We start from the raw sequence: 18,550 nt of genomic DNA, 5'->3' as shown, positions 1-18,550 counted from the left end.
GCAGTAAGCAATCAGCCCTCAGGAAAGAGTAGCCATAGATCAACATCTTTCAGAGTACTTGGAAACATAAAATCATGTTCAATATTCACGTCTTGTTGATATGATTTTTGGAACTAATCAGTTCCGAGATGAGCTGCAATATTATGCAATTTATGGTGAACTTGAAGGGCAGAGTGATGATTGAAAAGGGAGTAAAAAGTGGTATAGGGAAAATGGGAGCAGCCTATTATTCATGCTTCAGTCATCCCGACTCCTCAGGCAGAACCGTTCTGCCTACCTGCTTCTCATCTTTCCCTTACTCAGCCGGGGTGTGTTCACGACGTGGTAGATTTTAGGTCTGCATCCATCAATGCCCAGTACACAGTCTCAGTTTCAAAAACTCACTAAGGAAACAGCAGTATACAGTTTCATTACAATGTAAGGGAAAGCTGTGTAGTCAGTTAGACTGCTTCATAGGTAAAGCAGATGCTGCCAGCTATGATCTCATGAGTTTGATCCCTGTGATGAACCACATGGTACAAGGAAGGAACTGATTCCCTCAATTTGTCCTCTAACATCCATGTGTGTGCCCACACACAATGAATAAATAGATAAATATGTATTTTATTTATAAATGAGCCAACTGTGATGAGCTTGCAGGGGTCCTTGTGAACAACTTGCCTGCATCTGCAAGGGGTGGCCATATCTAATATTGGTATAAAATTGTAGGAAAAACCGTTGTGTGGAGAAAAATGGAAGAAGGAAGTGAAGGGAAGGGTATAAAATCTAAACATTCAGAGCTCTAAAAGGGAATAGAATCTTATTTGATGCAAGGCCCCGTTAGAGAAAATGATCTGTGAAGGGTCAGCCTGAAGGACCAGAATAAAATCAGAGGCAAAGTACTTCAAGACACTAACACCCGGGAGACTCTGTCACCGTCTGTCCAGAAGATACAGGAATGTCACATGTCTCTCAGGAAAAGGACTATAGATGTTGAAGTCTAGGGTGGATATTTAGGGTATCATTGCTCTTTTTAGCCCCAAATTCGAGCACTAGCTCTGCTGCTCAATGTGGTATGTAGAAGAAAGAGTTCCATCCTATATTCCTAAAAAGTCTGATGTCTCCCTGAACAAGAAGCAATAAACCTCACAGGAGTAAGTCCATAACTACGGACTGGCATGCTCCTTGTACACAGGATGCATTCTGTAAATCCTGGCCCTTCTACTTCTCCTTTCTTGTTGCTCCACGTCCTTCAGCAAGAACATACTTGCCCAAGAATGTGGGGAACATAACCTGTTTCTGTGGGCTTCTATGTAAGGATTTCACAACTTAGTATATGGATTCTGTTAGCAAAGCTCTGAGTGTTTTAAGATTAAATGAACTCCTTTGTTGTACTTCCTCAGTAATCCAATGGGAAGGGCTCTGCAAACCAGCATAGCCACTGTTCTTACAAAACTCTATGGCTCCTTAGTACCTGTCTCCAGATCACGGACTTCTGATTACCCCTGGGGTTCAAAAGGAACACAGTACTCAGAAGAATCAGTTATCAACACAGTTCGAAACTGTGCTGGGGTACATCCTTATAATATGTGCTACATATTTTGAAATTATAGTATTTTCTTCTGTATTCTGAAAACTGACCCACCAATATGTTTTCCCATTCTAACATACTCAGAAATAGCAGATGATGATTTAATCAGTATAAATAACCATAAGATACTAGATTAACTCCCTTAACCACTGACTAATTCTTTGACTAGTTAATAAACCTAAGCTTCAGTATTTTCACAGAAGGTGAAAATTTTAAAACACTCGGGAGGCAGAGACATGTGGATCTCAGTAAGTTTGAGGCCAGCCTGGTCTGTAAGACCTAGTTCCAGGAAAAACAAATTAAAGCGCCTTTGAAACATTGTAGCCCATTGTTGTTCAAAGGTTTTGTAAGAAGTGTGTCCAGTAGAATAAAGTCTGAAAGAATTCTAGCATCCTATCTATGGACCTTTTGGTGAAGTCAATCTACAAAGTTGATACTGTAACACTTCTGATACCATGTTCATCATATACACACCAGAAGTGGGCTTATGCAGAGTTCTATGACATTGGAGATGTAGGATTCAATATATTCACTTGTATAATCAGAGTTGACTCCACAGTGATTGTTAGAGTTTGTCAAAAAAGCCTGAATTGCTATGTTAAAGAGAAGGTAGGTAGTGAGTTCTCACCACTAGTGGAACATATAATAAAGATGGTTAACAAGTTCTGTAAAGTGACACCTGCCTGGAAAATAGGGGTCTTTGGTTAAGAGTAAATGTAGCATTTGTAGAACTCAGTTCCTAGCATCCATATCCATCAGCTTACAAGCCTCTAACTCCAGCCCCTGTAGAGCTGATACCCACTTGGGGCCTTTGCAAGTCACTCACACCCTGTAGGCCCATATTTCTATATGGTATGGCAGCCAGGCTCTAAAGCCATAGTCCCCACCTGAGGTGGTCACATAACCTTCCAGACAGGCTGTCACTAACCTAACAAAAGGTCAGGATATTGTTTTGCTCCTTTCTTTGTAATTTGGAGGATGCCTAATAGAGATGCTAATCAAGCCTACGTGACAGCTAGCATACAGAGCAGATAGGCAGATACGATGTGACTCAAAACCATTGACTTGGTTACCTAGGAAACAGAGCACTAATGATTCTACCCTCTTGGTTTATGTTTTGATATATAAGGCTATTTGGAGAATAAAGCTAAAGCAGGAGGAATTCTCCAGGACTTCATGAGGGATCATTGGGAATCTCCCTCCTGATAAAACCATATGAGTTGTATCTATTCCTGCATCTCCACGCCGGTCCAGAGAGAGATAGTTTATGTTGGGGCCTGGTCAAGAGAGAAATAATTTATGGTCTGGGCTAGCACTGGACCCAGACAACACCCATATGCACATACCCAGACATATACATATGCATAACTGATAATGAGATAAATCTTCTTTTAAAATTACTATTTAAGTCAAGTGGGTGGAGACACACACCTTAAGCCAGACACTCAGAAGGCACAGACAGGTCAATCTACGTGAGTTTGATGCCAGTCTGGTCTAGAGTCTGTGTTTCAGGTCAGCCAGGGCTACCCAGAAAAAGTACTATAGAGTTAGTTAATATATGCTGATCAACACCCTAATTCATTCATTCAAGCTTAAGAATTGAGTGGCAACTGTTACTATCGTTTAGGGAAGAAACTATAAAAGATATGTAAGGCAAAAATGCATAAGGCCCAAGTTTCACAGCCTGTAAACAGCAAAACCAGAAATGAGGAGTAGATTGGTTTCAGGGTCTGCTTTTTGCCATCCATACTATGCAATAGTCACTGTTTGTATCCCATTCATATATTCAAGGTATAACTTGGGTTTTATTTCTTCAGTTGTAAACACAATGTCATAATAGCAAGAAACTAATCATTTCTATCATAAAATTTCTTTACCACCCCCAGAAGAAAGCTATAAAAATACTTGGAAGAACTCTTTTACTTCCAAACATACATAGGACATAGTTACTCCTCTGCTTCCCACAGTGATGTGGAATTACTACTTAGCAACATTGTTTCTACAGAGTGATGAAAGTCCTTCAATGCAGAATACAGCTGGGAAGATATTACTTTAGACAGCCCAGGGCTCAAGGACTATGCTCTCTGAATCATTTGTGTCTTCGTTCTAAGGTGTTGCTATCAAATCTAATCTGCTGTTGTCTGAAACAACTAATTGAAGAGGCCTCATTCTTCTGAATCTTAGTCAAGAGTCAAGAGGGAGCCCTCGATAGAAAATGTAATTTGCTTGTTTACTGCATGCCTTAGACAGCTTAAGAAACTTTCACATAAATCTTGGTACTGGACTTTGAAGACTCACCCTGGCTAATTACCTTAAGCTGCTCTTCCTTCCAGTACTTAAGGAAAGAAGCAGTGATGCAATTAAAGTTCTAGGAATTGCCTGTCCCTAAATAAACAAAACCTGCCCTGGGTGGGTCACCAGCCTTATCCTCTTCTAGAAGGGTCTCAAGGATAAAGATGACGAAACACCTTGAAGCATCCACGTGGGATTAGAAGCAAATGCTCTGTGGGCCCAGGATGAGCAAGCAAGGAGCAGATCTGAGGATAAACACTTCATTCGCAAGCTTCTAACACACATGTCTGCTTTACAGGATGCATTCCGGGCCATGCACCTCCATCTCAGCACTGTGCGGCTGTACCTCCAACCACTGCTCATTGGAGAACTTTCTCCAGAAGAACCCAGCCAGGAGAAAAACAAAAATGTAAGTACAGCTGCAGGATCCAAGGGCGTATAACAATTGAGGATAAGGTATATGTCAAGGGCGAGTTACTATTTTCTGTGAGAGTATGAATCCATAGCTAAGTAGAATAGCTCCCTATTATTTTCAGTGTGTACAGCCTAAGACTTTCCCTGAAATGGATGATATGAGCAGCCTCTTCAAGCAGTATGAAGCTAGGAGAGTAGTTTTGACTACCAGGATGTCTGCTAAGTAAGTGGACAGAAGGTAGTGGGTTCATGATGCTGTGGACGAAGGGGTAATTGAGGTTAAAGACGGAGTGGAGCAGATGATAGGATATTCCATCATCTCTGCTCAAAACAAGGCAAAACTTGCAAATTCTTTTTCGAATTTTCTTTTTAATATATTTTGACCAAGGATAACTAAAAGTAAGCGAAACCACGGGAAAGAAAGAGGGCACTCTTTTCTTTGTATTGAAGTTAGATTCATTTATCATAAGATATTACCTAGTTATAGTTTCCCCATGTCTCTACTCCTCCTGGTTCTGCTTGTTCTTGCCTTTCCATCAGAATACACTCACTTTCTGTCTCTCATTAGAAAAGAACAGGTTACTAAAAGATAATGATAAAATATAAAAACTAAAATATGAGATAAAATTAAAACCGCCACAAGGACCATTAGTTTGAACAAGACAAACCAACAGAAGGAAAAGAACCCAAGAGAAGGCACATAAATCAGAGACCCACTCATTTACACACTTGAAAGGCCCAGAAAAACGTGAAACATGATGTATATGCAGAGCACCTGGGGCAGGATTTGTGATGCTGCTCTAGTCTCTGAGTTCACAAGAGCTTTGCTCATGCCGATTACGAGGGCCTTGTTTGCTTGGTGTCCTCCATCTCCTCTGGTTCTTACACACTTTTTGTCTCCTCTTCTGGTGGGTTCCCTGAGCTCTGAGAGAAGAAATATGATCGAAGAATTCCATTTAGGGCTGAGTGGTCCAAGGTCTCTTTTGCTTTCTGTGTAATGTCTGGCTGTAAGTTTCTGCATTTGTTCCCGTATAAAGGCAGAAGCTTTTCTAGTGATGCCTGAATCAGAGTATAGCAGAATATCAACAGGAATAATTTTAACACTATGTTTCATGGTTTTGCTTTTATATCAGTATTATTTGGTTTCACCCTGGGTCTCTGGGCTGTCTAGTCTCTGGTTCTTGGTCAACCAAGCCTTGTTGAGTTGAGTTACATCTCATGGCTTTAGCCTTAACTTAAATCAATTCAAATTGATTGGCTACTTTCCACAAACTTTTGATATCCTTTCTTAGCATATCTTGCAGGCAGAACAACACTGAGGATCAAAGGGTTTGTGGTTGTCTGGGTGTTTACATTTCTCTTTTGGTAGCATGCAGAACAGAGTACCTTCCTGTACTAAAGATACTGGAGTGTAGAAGTGAAGGCACCTGCTTGGCTTTTCCATGTTCAATGAGCTGTATAAGTGTTTTCTTCAGCATAGAGGCCTTGTTATCAGTCTGAAGAAAGCAATCTATTGTCTTGGCAAGAGCCTGAATTATCTGGAGATTCCCATAGAACCTGGTTGGTCAAAAACTCAATTACATGTAACCAATCCTAACACTAGAAATGTCATTTGGTGACAGGAGATCGTCATTTGGGGTTTCTTCTCCCCCATTATTTGACAATTTCATTTAGATAATCTTCATATGTGGTAATCTTTTAGGAAATTTCTATTGTACTAGTTTTCTATACTGCCCCTCAAATGCTCCTCAGTTCTAGCTGTCTTTTCCCATCTTCCCTCCCTCAACCCCATTTCACCCCACTTCCTCACCCATTCATACATAATTATCAATTATAATTCCCTTTTATAACAAGAGCTATTTGTTCCCTCTAATACCTTACTCTATATTGTAGCTTTAGCTTGGTTATCATTAACTGCTATCCATTTCAAAGTGAGTATATACCATTTTTACCTTCCTTGATCTGGATTAACTCCCTCAAGATAATTTTTTCTAGTTCTATCCATTTGCTTGCAAATTTCACAATGTTAATTTTAAGTAGCTGAGTAATACTCCATTGTGTAAATGCACCCCATTTTCTTTATCCACTCTTCTTTCGAGAGACATCTAGGATGTTTCCAGTTTCTGGATATTATGAATAGAGCAGCAATGTGCATGGTTGACCAAGTGTCTCTGTGGTAAAATGAAGCATCCTTTGGGTATATGCCTGCAAGAGTGGTATAGTTGGATCTTGAAACAGATGACCCCCATCTTCCTGAAGAATCACCACCCCGATTTCCATAGTAGATGTCCAAGTTTGCACTCCCACTAGCAATGAAAGAGTGTTCCCCTTACTCCACATCCCCTCCATCATGAGCTGTCACTTGTTTTATTGATCTCTAAATACGTCGACTCTGCATATCTCAAATATCATATTTTTTCTTGGAAGATTTTCTACTTGTTTTTATAATTTCAAACATGTATATAATGAAATATGATCATATTTTATTATCATAGCAAAGCAATAAAATTTATAGTACTTAATCTTATACAAGGTCTATGTCTCTAAACATTAATTCCATGCCATGCAACTTAGATCTGGTTTTATTTCTGTGGCTGCTTTTAATTATGTGTTTGAAGCCTAACTAACCTAAGCTGCATGGTAACAGAGACTATCATCTCATTTATTCTTGTATCCTTCAAACTGCCTACACAGGATCAGACATGCAGCAAGACCTCTATAATTAGCAGCTGAATGAAAGATGTAAATAAATCTTAACCATGGCCCTTTTTATGTTTAGGACAATTATCCTTCAGAAAGAAAAAAATGCTTTCTGAACACAGCTACTTTATCAAAGAACTGGACCTCAAAACCACTTCTCTCTGGCCCAGTTTCCTAACTGTTCCCCAAGATGATTGTTATTCTTTTTTTTACTAGTTTGAGTGTTTTAAATACTGTCTTCTAATGCTTCTACATGGCTAGAACATTGCTGGGATTATTTTCCTAAAACGTAAAACAATTAGCTTGTTTGAAATTTATTTCTGTAGGAACTTAAATGTGTCCAGTATGTAACCGGAAATCATCTATACAGAGAACTAACCCACACAGTATTATGAAGCTGACAGTAAAAGCTCTATTCACTCCTTTTTAAAATGAGGATATGGACTGGCTAGACAAGACTGGTTTGAGGGGATGAAGTTGTTTTGTCCATGTCTGTGATACTTGGGTCCAGTTTGTACACATGCATCCCACACCGCTGTGCACCCAATAGCACAGTTCTGTCTAGAAGGCTGGACTCTGAGGCTCACCCTAACCTGCTCATCTCAAACTCTCAAACTTCTCTGTGTCCTACTTTTTTAAATGTAAAATAGTGATATTACCACTACCTTTTTGAATTATTGGGACTGTAATTGAAAAGAAAATATCTAAGATAATGAAATTGTATTTAAAACATAGTAAATTCTCTGCAATAAAGATATTATCATTATCATGAACACAGTGGTAGTATCAGAACTTACAAACCTCCATACATGTTCCCACTGCTTGTAGTAGGTGACAACCCTGTGTTTAAAAATAATAGCAAAAGTTAATTTTTACTCCTAAAGAGTTTGAAAAAGGCAAAACAAATTCAACTAACCTCTGAGAGCTGAGAGATGGCCATTTTTTAAACTATTGTTCTCTCTGATAACTCAGGTTGACAGAATTTTCTGTTGGACGTCTGTGTAGCTACTGGAGTTACAACTGTAGAAAACTGACAAAATTGAGTGTCAGAAGGTGTGGGCTTAAGTCCAACATCTGACGTTGGCTTGATAATTATTTTGAGGCAATTGCTCTTCTGAATTTCAGTGACTTTCTGTTCTGTATAATTTTACGGGAAAAGAAAAGGCCAGGAGAAACCCTAGAGACAAATTAATATCAGAAGTTAATTAAAACTGCATATGGTCACAAGAATTCCAATTTGATGGTTGTTGGACTAAGTTTATAGGCATTTTGGGCTGACAATGGGTCCCTTTAAAGTTTGATCAATCACAAATATATCCACATGTATAAAAGAATGTGATATCCACAAACGGTTAGGGGATATATTTAAACTAATATGGCCTAAATAAAGCACCATAAGCTACTTCTGTAATTTCACAGTTTGGTGATTGTGTAACCCAGGACCTAGGTTCTGTGATACTTCTTATTCATCTATTCATCTCCTGGAAGAGGTTTCTCGGTATCTAGATAAAATACTCTCACCAGTAAAATGGATACATGGTGTATGTTGCTGAAAAAAAAAAACACACAGCTGGTCTCCTTTAGTTGAGGTTCACTTCCAATAGTTTCGTTGAGCAACAAAAGTTCCATAACATCCCATGGAAAATTCTAAAAAAGCCGATACATTCATCTTCAATTATGACAAAATTTTACCATCCTCCTTTATTCTTTCTAGGATATGAATCATCTCTTTATCCAGTATAGTCAAGGTGTGATCACCTACTCATTTATCTTTTTAGTCATCCTGGTTATGAGGTGGGACTCTCTTCGGTTTCAAACATACACTGATAATTTTGATGTGTTTTCTCTGTGGGTAAAGGAATCTACTGTACAGGGTTTTACACATTCCAGAGTTCTTCAAAAACTCCTTCTTCCATCTTCCTCCTGTTTGCCTCTCCTCTGTCCCGCCGCATCTTCCAGGTCTTCCTCTTTCTCCTGCTATAAGGGAGAAAGAGTTGTCAACGCTAAGCTTTGTGACATGATAGCGCCTTCCCTAGGGATGAACATGTTGATTGCTACGCTTCAGTCAGAGATGGTCATGCAGGTCGGAACTCTGGAGCACATAAAGACGCTCGGGCCAACTCTGAACCTTTGTAAGAAAACTTAGGGGCACGATCTCACTCATAAAATTCCACATCCTAAACCCCTAACTTCTCAGAAGTAGAAATCTATTATTGGAAAGTTGTCCCTGGAAATGGAGATTTAAGATGTGGACAAAATGTTAGACAAGCATCATTTCTCCTAATTTTAACTCTTTGCTTCGAAATGAATTGCTTTAAATTTTCCATAATCCAATGTAAATGCTAACATGTCTCATCCACTTATCTTCCCAGCCCCATGAAGGAACTAATCCCAACCTTGAATATTTGTTTCACAGCCACAGTTAGTGGAAGATTTTCGGGAACTGCGCAAAACATTAGAGACCATGAATATGTTCAGTGCCAACCTGGGGTTCTTCTTTCTCCACCTTGCCCAGATCTTGGTTTTGGAAGTCTTGGCATGGCTAATACTACGTCATTTCGGCAGTGGCTGGACTGTTACAATACTCATTTCTTTTCTCCTTACAGTTTCTCAGGTAAGCAGGTGTCCTAAGCTTGGGCAGCAGCCTCAGACAGACACTTGGGGCTTTTTCATCCTTTTGTTTTTCATTTGAAAACATCATATATGCACTCAACATATTTTGATCATATTCAGTGCTCACCATCCCCTCATAGCCCACTCAGGACACTACTCCCTGTATCTCCCTGCCAACATCATGTCCACCTTTTTAAATGATATTTTTATCCCACTGAGTACAGTTAGCACTGCCCATATGCACAAGGGATTTTTCAAATTCTCTAACTTTCTTCTCTCTCATAGGCTCAAAGTTCATTTTTACAACATGACATAGGACACAATTCCATGTTTAAGAAGTCCAAGTGGAACCACCTGATGCACAAATTTGTAATGTGTCACCTCAAGGTACAGGATGTGAGGGAGTGTGATGGAGATTGGGAATGTAATGCCTAAGGCACGGGTTGTTTTGTCCTATATATGTACTTGAAGCAGCAAAAAGCATTAAGTAAAAATATCTTCATAAGACAGGTTTTATAATCATTGTACTTAATATAACATTGCAAAATACACAGCAAGATCAAATTTAAGTTTTAAGAAGAAAGTGTATAGTGTTTATTTTTTATGACTCTGATAAACTATTTGGCTCAATTCACATTGTCCTCAGGAATGTTTACAGAAGAATGCTTGTATCCTTAAAATCTTGATATGTTCTGGAAAATCACAATGAAGATCTTCTTAAAAAGGACGTAAAGATTTTCCTTAGGGGAATCCATCAGATCTAATCAATTCTGAAAAGTTGAGGCTGAGTACATAAAGGAAAAATGCTATCCCAGAAGACATACAAAAACTAAGAGTAACTGAGAAAGGCTAGGTGATTCTATTGAAGAGGAGGACCACAAGACTTCTGCTCGAGTTGATAATAAAAACAGGCATTATTCTCTGAGAATGAAATGTGTTATCCTACACAGCAATAGTGAGTTTACATAGCTCTTCACTAAGTCTTGTATGAATGAGTGAAAGCACAGATGAACGGAGAGCATAGGACTGCACTGCTAAGGGCTTCCGTCTCTGGCAGTGCTCAGTATGCCATCCCAAGACCATCAAGTGTGTCTCTGACCTTTTGTAACATCAGGAGATAAGTTAAATCTCAGCTTTTCTCTAAATGTCTACATTTTAAATCAAGTATTCTGACTCAGAAATATGTACTCCCCTTCCCAAACAAACAAACAAACAAAAACCATCTCAAACAAATCCTTTCCTTCAATCCCTCCAAGATAGAACCTCCCAGGGAAAGTCCTCAGGTGCTGAGTCAGCTTGCTTTTTCTTCTTTAGCACAGTCTCTTTGTCTTCTCAAAGACATTCACTTGGTTTCCCAGTCTGGAAACAGGCAACTCTTACTCCTCAACGATATTCACCTGGTTTCTCAGCCTGGAAATAGGCAACTAATGAACAGAGCGAAGAGAACTGAAGAGGATGCTGAAGCCAAACCCCTGGAGAGCAGTGAGTCATGCGCAGCCATGAATAACAAATGCTAAGGAATGGTTGAACTTGAAGGAGATAAAAGCTGCCAAGTGCCAAGTGCAGAGCTGTCTCTCTTGAGTCTCATTTTTGAGTCTTACACATAAAACTTACAAGACTGATATTACAGCACCCCTATTTTTCAGATAAGATGAATCTTGAAGAGGGTTGACTATCTAAGCCAGTGTGTGTAAGCTGGCTATTTAGAGAAATTAATACCACACTACTAAATAATACAGGCCAGAGTGGAGCTCCTCAATTTGAACTATCATTGGGAGGAAACTGAAGATCTTGGTAAACATAGGTATGCCCAGACTACTAAAGACGATTTAATTTATTTTCAGCAAGGCCTGGGTGTCAGCACGGGTGAAGCTCCTTTGAAGTTTTGTGAATAATTCTAACCTAGAGCCAGCCCTGAGAACTACTATTCCAACAATAAATCCTCTCCCATTGAAAGTCATCCTCTCATGAACTGGGTCACTTTGAACAAGTTATTTAATGATTTTGAACTTCAGTTTCTTGGTTGAAAAGAAAATGAAGATAGATGAATAAACGCTTCCACCTGTGGGATTACTGCCGGTTATATGTGATATTTGGGTACCGGGTGTGATAGTAATTAGAAACAATCATGGCAGCTGTTGATAATATAAGGAACAATATTTTCACAATCAGAACGAGGATCTAGAATCAATAAGAAAAAGGTTTGATCATGATAGTGCTAAGAAGTAGGCTATATGTCCGACTGCCATTGCTTACAGAAGTCATCTGTTCTTGGCCTTTGTCTCTCTCATTCAGCTGATGGAGCCACGGTTAGACTAAGCAACAGAGTTGAACTTGTATTCCCATTAGAGACTTGTCTGTCCCTCAAAAAGCGATTGCCACATTATATGACAAGATTTTTTTAATCAGAAAATTTCTAGAGTCATGTTCTTCTGCACCTATATCCACCTTTGCTAAGTAGATACGTTTTCTGGATTCACTCTGAAATATCACAAAATAAAAATATAGGCTTTGTTTTTTCTGTCACTATGAGATCCAGGTAGTAGAGTTGCATGTGTCCCCTCCCCTAAGCTGAAGAGACAGAGGAATTAAAAGCCACTTGCTCTCAAGGTAATTAGAATTTGGTTTGGTACCAACCATGTGGAATTTTCCAGTGAGTTCCTACCCTTACTGGCTCTTTCTAGAGCCAGTGTTTTTCCACTGATTCAGTTTACACATAGGTCTTTCCGTGCTGTCTCTAAAAAGCAGTTTTCATAGTTTGAAATGTATGTATCTTTGACGACTCCTGACTTGAATGAGAAAATGGGAAGTTTTCTCTAAAAGCAGAGCCAACGTACTTTGCCTTTTAGCAGGCAAAGCCAGTGATTCATGAACAAAATAAACATAGGCTTCAACATGTACGGAAGAGAAAATTGCTTGTGGGGAGCTGAAGTGGGCGGGAAGGAGATGACAAAGAAAATTATATGCAGCAACATCCCCGCCTCTTATGATCACTACAACTTTAAATTTCAACACTAGGCCTCATATCTTTTCCCCTTATAACTCAGAAAAGCATGGGTAGCATTGGGGTTATTATTCAGCATCGTTCCAGTGTGTGTGTGTGTGTGTGTGTGTGTGTGTGTGTGTGTGCGTGTGTGTGTGATGTTTATAGTATACAGATAGTCAAATACCCTTTCTGAAAATGAACCATGAAATGTGAAATGTCTACATACATTTTGTATTTTCTGTATTGCAGATCCAAAATTCTTAATTAAAAATTTAAATATGAAATGTTTCTAAATCTAAATATTTTAATATCAAAATTATACCATGAATGGAAAATTCCATACCATGGAACTTTGTTTCATGCCAAAAAATTCTTTAAAATGCTAAATAAATATATCTCCAGGACAAGGTATATGGGAAACAAATGAGTTTTAGATTTAGATTTAATTCTCATCTCCATATCTCACACTATATACGTACAAATATCCCAAAGAGTCTTTTTTTTAATGAAATCAAAGATATTATTGACCCCTCAGATAGACATCAGGTAACATCTTTTTCAAGTTCTCCCTATATGAACATTTTACAAATAGTAAGAATCCTGTATCACTATAGAGATAATGGAGCAGACTATTCAGGGTTTAAGACCTGACCTGATATCTGTGACTGTATTCTTAACATATAGTGGACAGGAAGAGGAAGAGCTGCATCCATTTCCTGGTTAAGGATATTTCCTAAGTCACACACCTAGTAGATGTCCAAACAAGAATTTAAATTCCAATTGACATCAGTCTAAAGCCTAGATTCCTTCTTCTGCACCAAATTAAGGACATAATCTAGGAATAAGGAATGGCCTAAGTAAGACCCACATAGAACTGTCTCAGGTAGCCAGGCACATGGCTGAACATCCTCTCCTGCCCATGAAGAACTCCCCTTTGTCTCTGGTAAGAATGTTTTCCAGACATGGGGTTCAGGTAGAACTGGTTGTTTAGTTCACACCCAACATTATGTTGGCCACTGTTCTAACCTCTAGGGCTTTTTGCTATTAAGATCTGTTCCCAGATCTACTGTGCATCAAAACCTGTCTCCCATGTTACCAGTTACCACAGGTAGTCATTGCCTAAAAGGGTAGTCAGCCGGTGGAAGCAGCCAAAATATCAGCTGTGGGAAGAGATAATTTAAAAAGAGAACCATTCCTTATCATGCTGCATTTTGCTGTCAACAGTTCCCATTAGATTGTATATTGCTAGTGTGGGAACCTCTTATTTCATGTCTTTCTTAGTATCATAATTGCCTACCTAGCTCAGAATCTGATATACTTCAAGATGATTAACCATTGAGTGGAAAAGGGAACGACTGTGTAGCTTGACACAAATAGGACTGAGTGTAATGAGACCCCACAGGACAAAAGTGTGAGCAACCATAAGGTATCTGGGAAGTGACTCCCCAGGCAGTCAGGAAACAGATGTGAAGTGGAGTCTGAAATCCCACTGTTAAAGTGTTAGGAAGTGTTGGGGGGAAAAGGGAACACACATCCATTCATTTTGTTTGTGAGTGGGTAGATAATTGCAATGTCTCAGAGTAGAACTTCCAGAAAGAAGATGGAACAACAGGCTTTCAAAGCATACTCATCACCTTTGAGCGTAGTTTACAAACCACCTTTCTCTGGTAGGAATAATATATAAGCTATATTAAAATGACATCATAAGACCAAGATGCCTGCTGTTAGATCATGTCCCCTGGGCATAACAACAAAAATGCTTTCACAGACTCTCAACAATAAGATTACCTAAACAAAACTAGCATAATGACAACACCAACAGGCACACCAACATGGACATGGGCATTACTACAAAGTCCTACTTATAGACAAAGAGCTAGAGATGATGAGCAGCTGTTGAGAGAGGGTGAACCTCTTTCCTCCAGAGACTAACTCCTCATAGAGTCTACTCCCAAGAAGTCAGCACTTGACACATGTACATATGAGTAAGGCTAAATGGACTCAATGGTTGTATATGTAGGCATATGCGTGTATAAATGTATATGGGTACATATATGTACATATGCATATGTAACAATAGCAATTAAAGAAGAGGTCATGACCTTGGGATGGAGTGTAGGGTACACAAAAGTAATCAGAGGGATGAGAATGATGTAGATAGACACAGTATTGTATGAATCCTCAAAATGAAAAACTTTAAAAAGGACATACTTCTTCAATTTTATATAGCCATATTTAAACTGCCTATTTTATCCATAATATAATATCCAGAATATTATGACTTAAATCTGTGACCAACCTAAAAATTAGTGAAATATTTTGCATTTATTTTGTATACTGATGCTGCAAAATGAATCTTGAGACTCAGTTTATCTAGCCACAAATAGTAGCTTCTATATTAGACAGAGATGATCTATAATATGTAAACATGGATTATTAAGAGATGGAAAATATGGTAATAAAAATATTACTGCTGTTCATTCTTCTATAAACAGCACAAATAAGAAGACTCTGGGTCTCTCAAAAAGCTAGCACTTTCGCCTCAGTGTCTCACATCTCTCTGGGCCACCCATGAAACTAAATGTCATCACGCTGAGATGGAATTAATTGAGCTTCAAAGAAGATGAATGATTTGCCAAAACATACACATCAGCTTTTAAACAGCTAGAATATGAAAGGAGATTGAGAGACCTCAAATCTTTTGCTTTATCAAAACTCTCAAACTTAGAGTGAGAAAGAAAATCATGAGCAGAATAATCAAAGATGATTCTACCGTGGCACCAGCTAGAAAGGTTTTATTCTTGTTTGTTTTCATAGAAGAGCCTTAAGCTGGGACTTGCAGTGATCTGAACAGAAGCCTCCAAGGAGAGAGAACACAGATTCTTGACTCTTTGAAATATTCACTGAAGTCAGATTCCTAGGGTCACTTTTTCCCCCAAAGCTAATTAGAAATCTTAACTGTGAGACTCCTTTATATGTAAAATAGGAATACAGCTCTCTGTTCCATCTACCTTCAGAATCATTTTTTTTTTTTTAGATTTGGCTCCTATGAAAGAAAGCTAGAAAACCATTTCATATGAGTACATTATGTTTCCCTTCTCAGGAGATCGTCTTAGCCTGCAGTCATGTTCTTGAATTAGAAAAATATTTCTTCCTAGTTCTGAGCACCTTTGTCTAATCATCCTGTGGCCCAGGATCGGGGTCAGCTAGAGAAACCAATCTCTTATTTTCACTTTGGAGATTCAGAACACTCCAACAATGAGGGATGTCTGGGGAAAAAATTCTTTTAGTTAATGAATTCTCTCTTCTCCTCAGGGCCTCTCAGCTGACTGGTGGAATTATCGACACTTCCAGCATCATGTGAAACCAAACATCTACCCGAAGGATCCAGACATTGATGTGGGCCCACTTTTCCTGATTGGAGATACTCAGCCTGTCAAGGTGCATTTAGTTACCATCAGTTTTCGAAAAATGTTCCTGGAAGTGATCCTTCTCATGGAAAGATCAATTTCGATTGTTCCGATTTCACAGAGGATCTCCAAGCCTCTTTCCCTTTTAAGGTCCAGATAAAGACCCGAATAGCAAAGTCTAGAGTAATAAGTATAAAAGAATTTTAAGAGTTCTGAATTTGTGACCATAAACATCACTCAGTCCAGACTCCCACAACAGAAGATATAATAACTTGTATCACCATGCTTGAGCCATCCCAGTAACAGGTTCACTTCTGGTCCTTATCACTACCTCTGAGGCAACATAAACCATTCTCAGGGAGTAGAATCAGATGACAAGGACCAGCATTAGTTTTCAAAGCAAGGATATGAAGAGAGGTCACTGAGAGAAAATAAACTCAGTGCATTTGGTTAGCACTAGACTGCAAATATCTGAAAAACTGGTTGACTCAACTCATTCTAGTCTAGTTAAAAGAGTCGCTATTTTTAGTTAACATTCATTTTGGTATGTTTGATTTATATGAATCTCATTGCCCAATGACTTATATGACAGCTGTAGATCCAACCCATAATTTAGACTTTTAAACAGAAACTGTGTTAAAGTAATATGCTAAATTTTTCAGTCATTGATTTTTCTTTAAAGTCTCAACTTGAGTCTGTTATCTAAAAGACTATTTAAATTACTGAGTTTTATAGGAAAGAGATTGTTCCTTAAACAGAGGAGGCATCCTGACTGAAGTTTATCCCTTGTCTAGGAGAATGATCGCTCCCGAGAATCACATATTTTCACACAGATCTCTATCTTCTAGAAGAACTTAAGAGTGTTAGGAAATTTGATTTAATCTTTGTTGTTTGTTGCCTGAACCTGTTTAACACAGAACACAAAGACAGTGTAACTTTTAGAAAATTGTTTTTTTCCATCATTGAAGAACTTATCTCCTGCCCCAAATAAGGGAGAGCGTAAAGGTTCTTGCTTATGTATGTGCCAAAGATGTTACCTACGATTACGAACAACTTGCTTTTGACAACGGCTCTACAAACTGTTCAATTCCCCTGGTGCTTGTGGACTTCCAAGCTCCACACTAGAATTGTGATGTGTTTGTGTCTCTGAAATACCTCCCTGGAGCACAGTAGGTTTGTCTCTAGGTAAGGAAGTAACTTGACTCCCTCCAAATCACCTTCTAGAGAGCTGTGCTTAGTGTAAATGCTGCCACTTCACAAATATGGAAACCATCTCTATAGATTCTGAAAGCTGCCTGTGTGCCCACTCACAGAACGTTTGTTCAAGGTCTAGACGCTACAGCCTAAAGCATGAACTGCAGTTACTCCACCTCTGAAACTCAATAATTTATTTCCACAGCAGTGATATCTGAGTCATGAGTTTTTCCTATCATATAGCCTTCCTGAAAGCTTTTCAAATCCTAACCCATTATTCAAACAGGACTTTCTTAGCCCACTTTGACTGTCCAGAAAGACTTAACATCTTTCTTCAGGGTGGTACTCAACTACTCCATTTAGGTTTATTAAGTCTCAGGCATATTCCATCTCACCCTTTTCCAGTGTTTCTCACTATTTAAGTTTTTGGAAACTTGGGAGCAACCACAAATAGATATTAGTATTTCATTACCATGATATTTCTTTATATTTATGGTAATAAAAGCAGGTGCTAGATGCATTATCTATATAAACGAAGATATCTATACATAGAATGGCAAGGGACAACTAAGTAAAATGAGTCCAACACGTCCTCTAATGTTGTGACTTACTTACCAGAGGGAAACAAAGAGTGTGTATGAATTAACATTCAACCATTTAATCCCTTAATGAATGTCAGCTAGATACTATAGATAAACAATCATTAATCCTATGCCTCAAAGTAATTGCTACCTTTGCATCCTGAGCACAGATCAGGTTTATCAAGAAACCCAGGAAATGAATCAGATTCTAATTTCTGAGTAGAATCATATATAGTTACACATGATGAGAAACTGTATGTAATGTTTATAAAAATATTATATACACTATCATGATGTTTCAGTATAGTAAGTTAATTGAAACTCATGATAAGAATATAAAAGAAAAGAGAGGAGAGAACCGGGAGGGAGCCTGTATATCCCTTTTATCACAAAGCCCCTTACTGAACTTCCATTAGATGGGGACAGTAGAGACAGAGCCAGAAATTCAGGCCAAAGTCTAAGCACTACAGTTAAGAAGAGTGTAAAAAAAAAAAAAGAAAGAAAAAAAACTCCACAGAAACGTTTATTTTGAAGTTAACATTGCATGTGAAGAGAATGAATTTCAAAATGTTTTAAATAACACAAAAAACTTTAATTTTTATTTAGATGAGAATTATTTTAAAATGATAGAATTACCCTCAGTTAAAGCAGACTATTTACTCCCAAGCCTGCTCTGGTTCTTCTAGTGTATCAAGCTTGATAGGCAGTGAGCCCTGAATTCACACCTCCCTCTCTCTCATCCCTTCTTCCTCTCCATTTATGTCTCTCTCTTCCTCTCTGTGTCTGCGTC

The 18,550-nt window shown here is 38.5% G+C and overlaps 1 protein-coding gene across 2 annotated transcripts in view; it reads left to right on the top strand.

Moving 5' to 3' along the window:
• The window catches only part of LOC125394978 (fatty acid desaturase 2-like protein FADS2B), a 35,530-nt gene that overhangs the window by 6,931 nt on the left and 10,049 nt on the right, over window positions 1-18,550 (top strand). For both annotated transcript variants that reach the window (XM_085680876.2, XM_048426150.3), the window contains exons 2-5: window positions 4,161-4,271; window positions 9,393-9,590; window positions 9,875-9,976; window positions 15,891-16,016. In XM_085680876.2, coding sequence (XP_085537002.2) covers window positions 4,161-4,271; window positions 9,393-9,590; window positions 9,875-9,976; window positions 15,891-16,016 — 537 coding nt within the window. The remainder of the gene's footprint in view (window positions 1-4,160; window positions 4,272-9,392; window positions 9,591-9,874; window positions 9,977-15,890; window positions 16,017-18,550) is intronic.

Source organism: Myodes glareolus, chromosome 21 (assembly GCF_982192425.1).
Source record: "Myodes glareolus chromosome 21, mMyoGla1.1, whole genome shotgun sequence".
Taxonomy (NCBI): Eukaryota; Metazoa; Chordata; class Mammalia; order Rodentia; family Cricetidae; genus Myodes; species Myodes glareolus.
This window is presented reverse-complemented; position numbering and strand designations above follow the sequence as displayed.